Raw genomic sequence first — 6,000 nt, forward strand, 5'->3', positions numbered from 1 at the left:
CCATATTCAGTTCCCTATATTCATGTTACCCAAATGAAGCTCCTCTCCCAAACTTCATAACCATTTGGGAGTCTTCCCTCTTCCCTTTTTTTCTACCAGCAAATTTGGGTGTAAAAAAAAATGTTGAGTAAAATATCACCTTTACGCCTATCTCTGTGTCTGCATGACTATTTTGTCATTTAAGCACTTAAGGTTTTCAAAGCAAGGATCATCTGAGATGACTATACAGTATGCTGAATACATTAGGTTCTCAGAAAAACCAATGTCACATATATGTATGTATATCTTTAATGACAGCGAAAATAATAAAATCCAGTAAGTTGCATGTCTTACCTTGCCTGCATCCAGCCCTTAGGCCACAGGGGCTTCACCTCTGTCTCCATAAAAGACTTAAGATAATCTTCAGCAGACTGGCTTTTATTTGGCTCTAACTCATAGCATCCCAGTTTGATTTCAACAAGGTTACATAACAAAGTTCTAAGCAGATTGAAAATTAAATTTGAAACTTTTTTTAGAAGCACATAAATTTGGCAGCAATCATAAAGACTATGTGAAAAATTCAGAAAATAACAATTTCTAACATGTATCATTCATTGAACTACAGTCAAACCCCTAATATGAAACAATTTCCTTTGACACCTTTAACCAAAGCACCAAAGATCGAAAGGGATGGTTCTCTACTTGGGGTACAGAAATACTACTAAGAAAGATAGCCAAAGAAGAATCATGTTGAGAGCACTTCACCTTCTGAAACCAGTATGACTTACTCCATTATTAGATTAGTTTATAAAAAGTATTACAGTATATACGAAAATAAAAGCAATACTACTCTAAAGATATTGGAGACTAATTACTTTTCTCTTTAATAATTTTTTCCTACACACTTATCTTTGGTTGCTTCCAATCCAGTTTTATATTTATTATAGATTTTTTTTAAAAATGAGAAACCTTCCTTCTGCATTATATATTAAAAGCGAAAACTAATTAAATCTTACCTGATGGTGTCATCCCAGTGGAATTTCTTTCTTGGTCCTATGACACGTTTCCCTGGTTTCTCATCATCATCTTCTTCAGATCCATTTTTTTCTCGTTCTTCATCTGTCTGCAATCTAAAAATGAAAAAACACTTTATAAAACAAACTTTTAACCCAATATAACTATGTAATATGCTCCATAAACACTTGTTGAATTGCTTAACTGAATGTTAAAAGAGAGGGTAGTGGCCGGGCGCGGTGGCTCAAGCCTGTAATCCCAGCACTGTGGGAGGCCGAGGCGGGTGGATCACGAGGTCAAGAGATCGAGACCATCCTGGTCAACATGGTCAAACCCCGTCTCTACTAAAAATACAAAAAATTAGCTGGGCATGGTGGCGTGTGCCTGTAATCCCAGCTACTCAGGAGGCTGAGGCAGGAGAATTGCCTGAACCCAGGAGGCGGAGGTTGCGGTGAGCCGAGATCGCGCCATTGCACTCCAGCCTGGGTAAAAAGGGCAAAACTCCTTCTCAAAAAAAAAAAAAAAAAAAAGAGAGAGGGTAAAGAGGAAACTTACCTTTCCACATTACACTTTGAATTTGAAGGGAGTTATAGTTTGCTAAATAAGGTCTTCAAATTATAATGTAAAAACACATTATAATTTGAAGACCTTATTTAGCAAACTATTTTATAACTTTTAGGTCAGAAAATATTTGCAAGTCAAGTTTGGGTTGTGAAATGTCTCACCAATGTCAGCTCTTGCTTTGATCACCTCCATACAATCAATCAACAGACGCCTTTTGCCTCTGACTCCAAAGCAACTGTCATTTACAAAATACTCAATTATATCATGTTAGTGGTATACGTGAATTTCAACATGAGAAAGAGGTCCACATAACATCAGAACAGCTAAAAGTACTTCTCAAATGCATGGCTGGGCATGGTGGCTCACGCCTGTAATCCCAGCACTTTGACAGACCGAGGCAGGTGGATCACCTGAGGTCAAGAGTTTGAGACCAGCCTGGCCAATGTGGTGAAACTCCATCTCTACTAAAAATATAAAAATTAGCCAGATGTGGTGGCAGGTGCCTGTAATCTCAGCTACTCTCGAGGCTGAGGTAGGAGAACCCGGGGGGCGGAGGTTGCAGTGAGCCGAGATTGCACCACTGCACTCCAGCCCGGGCAACAGAGTGAGACTCCATGTCAAAACAAATAAATAAATAAAAATAAATACATAAAAGTACTTCTCAAATGCAAAAGCCAGTCCAAATAGAAGAGATACATACTTGGCACACTTAGCTTGACTACGAGCCTGGCAGTCCTCCTGGTATTTAAATAGCTGTTCAGGCATGACATTGCTGACAGCCAGTTTCAGTTTTTGCAGAGGTTCTCTTAAACGATCATCCTGAAAAGAAAAGCATATAAAAGTTTTTATCAGACATGTTTACAAAATTTTGTGAGGTCCTTGAAAGATGAAATTTATGTTTTAGTTACCAATTATAGATTTCAAATATTAGCATACCTAAATATGCACATTTCTTCTACAGCACTGACTTTTCGTAATACACACTGGATACAAAATTAGAATGACATTTCCCAGTTAGCCAAGAAGAGCCCCAGTTTCTGCCTATTGCCCAGCATAATTATTAATAGTGTTCCTTTACAGTCTTTAAAATGCCCCATGGACACTTTAATACAGATAATTAAATAGAAAACAAAATCTACATTGTACAGACTACTACTGGTTAATCTCCATTATGATGGGAAACCAGTACCCTAAGAAGAGACAATGCTCTGGAACATGAACACATGTGTTTGGTTTGGGTGACTACCAACTGGATGTTGGAATCCTGTTCTCTCAGTTATGGTTAATCATTTTGACTTAAGCTGCAGGTAATGCAAGGTCAAGGCCAAAGTAAAAGAGGAACCTGAAAACTCTTACTCATGTGTATTTTCAGGGCCAAAAAGAAAGAAAGTAGGTTTGTACCTGACAGCTTTAATTAACCAATTTATTATTTTCACCTTGCTAGCAACCGTATATATATGTAACTACTTGAAACATACTTTTATCACCATCATAGGTGATGAAATATTGTAAGACTTTACTTTTCTTCACTGAAACAATTTTTTTTTTGGAGACAGCCTCGCTCTGTCATCCAGGCAGGAGTGCAGTGGAACCATCTCGGCTCACTGGAACCAACATGGTGCAACTCTGTCTCTGCTGAAATACAAAAATTCATTGGGCATGATTGTAGGTGCCTGTAAACCCAGCTACTCGGGAGGCTGAGATGGGAGAATTGCTTGATCCTGGGAGACAGTGGTCGCAGTGAGCCAAGATCACACCATTGCACTCTAGCCTGGGTGATGGAGCAAGACTGAGTCTCAAAAAAAAAAAAAAAAAAAAAAAAATGTATTTCTACTACATATACACATAAGAAAAATCTAAGTTGCACAATATTGAACCTTAAACCCTGCAAAAGAAAGCAGAGAGTATTTATATATATGAAGCTCAAAAATGTGCAAAATTAAATATAATGTTTAGGGATACAAATATATGTGATAAAACCATATAAAGAAGGGCAAGGATAAGACATCTTTCTTCCATAGCCAAAGGGATGTTAAGTAACTTCAAACTTGCCAGGGGTTCAAGACCAGCCTGGGCAACATAGCGGGAACCTGTCTCTACAGACAAAAAATTTAAAAATGACATGCATGGTGATGTCAGCCTGTAGTCCCAGCTACTTGGGAGGCTGAGATGGGAGGATGCTTGAGCCCAGGAGGTTAAGGCTGCAGTGAGAGCCATGTTTACAACACTGCACTCTGGCCTGGACAAGAACAAGACCCTATATCAAAAGAGAGAAAAAAAAAAAAAGGTGAGTACCTATATTTAAAAAAAACTGTTTATCAGATCATACCTACTATATTAATTTACATCCAACAATCTATGCTTTAAAAAACATTTCTCCTCTGAACTTATCAATTGTTGAAGACTAATTATTTTTCAGGGGATCCAACATACTTTTAATAACCTCCTATGATTATTAAATATATACAATATGACTATAAATCTATTAATGTGCAAAGGCCCCAAATAGAAAGTATCTTTACAGGTTATGAAACTCAAGATGCAGATATTATTGTTCTTCCTCTTACCTGGACATTGAGATGCAACTTCTTTAGACGTTTTACTAGTGTTTCTTTATTGCATGGCACAAAAGCTTCAAGGTGGGAGTAGACACCACTGCGAATGACAGGGCCTAGTTCTTGTAGCTGTAACTCAATGCTGGCCAAAAAAATTAACAATGAACAGTATAGAATTTATTTTAGGTGGCATCATACAGACAAGAAGGCAAAGGCAGTTCTTGTTCTCATTTTATCTTTCCATGATTTCCTAAACAGTATTCTTTACAGGAAAAAAAAAAAAACCCATAGCAATAGTTTATTAGTTTATTTATTTATTTATTTATTTTGAGATGGATTTTCATTCTTGTAGCCCAGGTTGCAGTGCAACGCCATGGTCTCGGCTCACTGCCAACCTCTGCCCCCTGGGGTTCAAGTGATTCTCCTGCCTCAGCCTCCCAGGTAGCCAGGGTTATAGGCGCCTGCCACAATGCCTGGCTAATTTTTTTGGAGTTTCAGTAAAGATAGGATTTCACTATGTTGACCAGACTGATCTCAAACTCCTGACCTCAGGTGATCTTGGCCTCCCAAAGTGCTGGGAATACAGGTGTGAGCCACTGTGCCCAGCCCCATACCAATAAATAGTAATGCTACAGAAAATATTCTATCGGTCTAGTTTAAGAGTAGAACTTCTATAACCATGAACAAGCTGGAAATATTTTTGGAGTGACAGGGGCAAACTCGTATGTTTTCAGGTAAAGCACAATAAATCTGTGATTAACCAAAAGCTCCCTTCCTCCAAGAGGTATTATACTACCCCTCGGCCCGCTGGCAATTGCCTGGCAGGTCAAGACTGCCGCGAGCCATGATCACATCACTACTCCAGTCTGGGCAACAGAGTGACACCCTGTGTCAAAAAAAGAAAAAAGAAAAGAAAATTTATGAGCAATGTCTGTTTTAGGTAGTAGGCAAGGAAATCAAGGCAGCAGGTCAAATTCAATAAGGCAAAAAAAAAGTGTGTGGGTGGTTCCCTATTCCAACAAATTGATGTCTTTCTTCCCTAGTATAAGGAAGCAATGGCTTCCTTGGGAAGCCATGTAGGAGTTCCTACTCTAAATAATCATGTTCCATATTCTCTTAGAGGGGCAACTCAATACAGAAAATGAGACATGTTTGTTTAGAGAAGTAGAAAAAGAGGTTGAGGGAATAAGAAATTGACTAAAAGGAAAAAGTTCAACTCAGAACACTAGCGCTTATGAAATTGGAGGCATATCCTTTGTAAAATGAAAAGCAGATGGGCTCCAAAAAATAAGAAGATTCGCTTCAAGACAGATATGAGAGGAATAAACAGGGAAGCCAGTTAATGGAATAGTGATATTCTGCTTATCTGAGATGCTATGTCCCAAGGCTGGTCTTTTGACTCTCCTGGGGGAGAAACAGTTGTTCCCTTTTACAGAAGAGTAAAATAAAAAACAACAGTCTCAGTCACAAGAGAAGGACCTGATCACACTTTGGGTTCTCAGGTGGAAAGAAAAAGAAATGTTGGTCAGATTCCTGATTAAGGAATCTGGGACAACTCTAACAAGTAATGGCTGCACTGTTCATTGAGTCTGGGGTTTTAAAGGGAGCTAGTTAAAAGGAGGTGGTGTAGACAGGAAGCACTTGCCTGGCTGCCAGGCAGAAAGACTCCACCTGAAAATTCCTGGTTAAAATAACTAAGAACAGAAATGAGAAACTCTGCCACCATACTAGCAGCAGACTAAGTTACATGTTTTCTGAGTCTATTTTTAAGCACTTCAAAATAAGAGACTGTAATACATTACAAGCATTATCAGAAGCAATCAATCAATCAGCCTTTCTTCACATCTCATGAGAAACTATCTCCATTATGTATTTAAAAGATGGGAAT

At 38.5% G+C, this 6,000-nt stretch overlaps 1 protein-coding gene across 6 annotated transcripts in view; it reads right to left on the reverse strand.

Moving 5' to 3' along the window:
- The window catches only part of UBN2 (ubinuclein 2), a 100,788-nt gene that overhangs the window by 54,221 nt on the left and 40,567 nt on the right, over positions 1 to 6,000 (reverse strand). For all 6 annotated transcript variants that reach the window (XM_032275849.1, XM_032275845.1, XM_032275847.1 and 3 more), the window contains 4 exons: positions 4,125 to 4,254; positions 2,258 to 2,376; positions 996 to 1,109; positions 334 to 477 (listed from right to left, as the gene is read on the reverse strand). In XM_032275849.1, the coding sequence (XP_032131740.1) occupies positions 334 to 477; positions 996 to 1,109; positions 2,258 to 2,376; positions 4,125 to 4,254 (507 nt within the window). The remainder of the gene's footprint in view (positions 1 to 333; positions 478 to 995; positions 1,110 to 2,257; positions 2,377 to 4,124; positions 4,255 to 6,000) is intronic.

This window comes from Sapajus apella, unplaced genomic scaffold (genome assembly GCF_009761245.1).
Source record: "Sapajus apella isolate SASKATOON/1434 unplaced genomic scaffold, GSC_monkey_1.0 scaffold7, whole genome shotgun sequence".
NCBI lineage: Eukaryota > Metazoa > Chordata > Mammalia > Primates > Cebidae > Sapajus > Sapajus apella.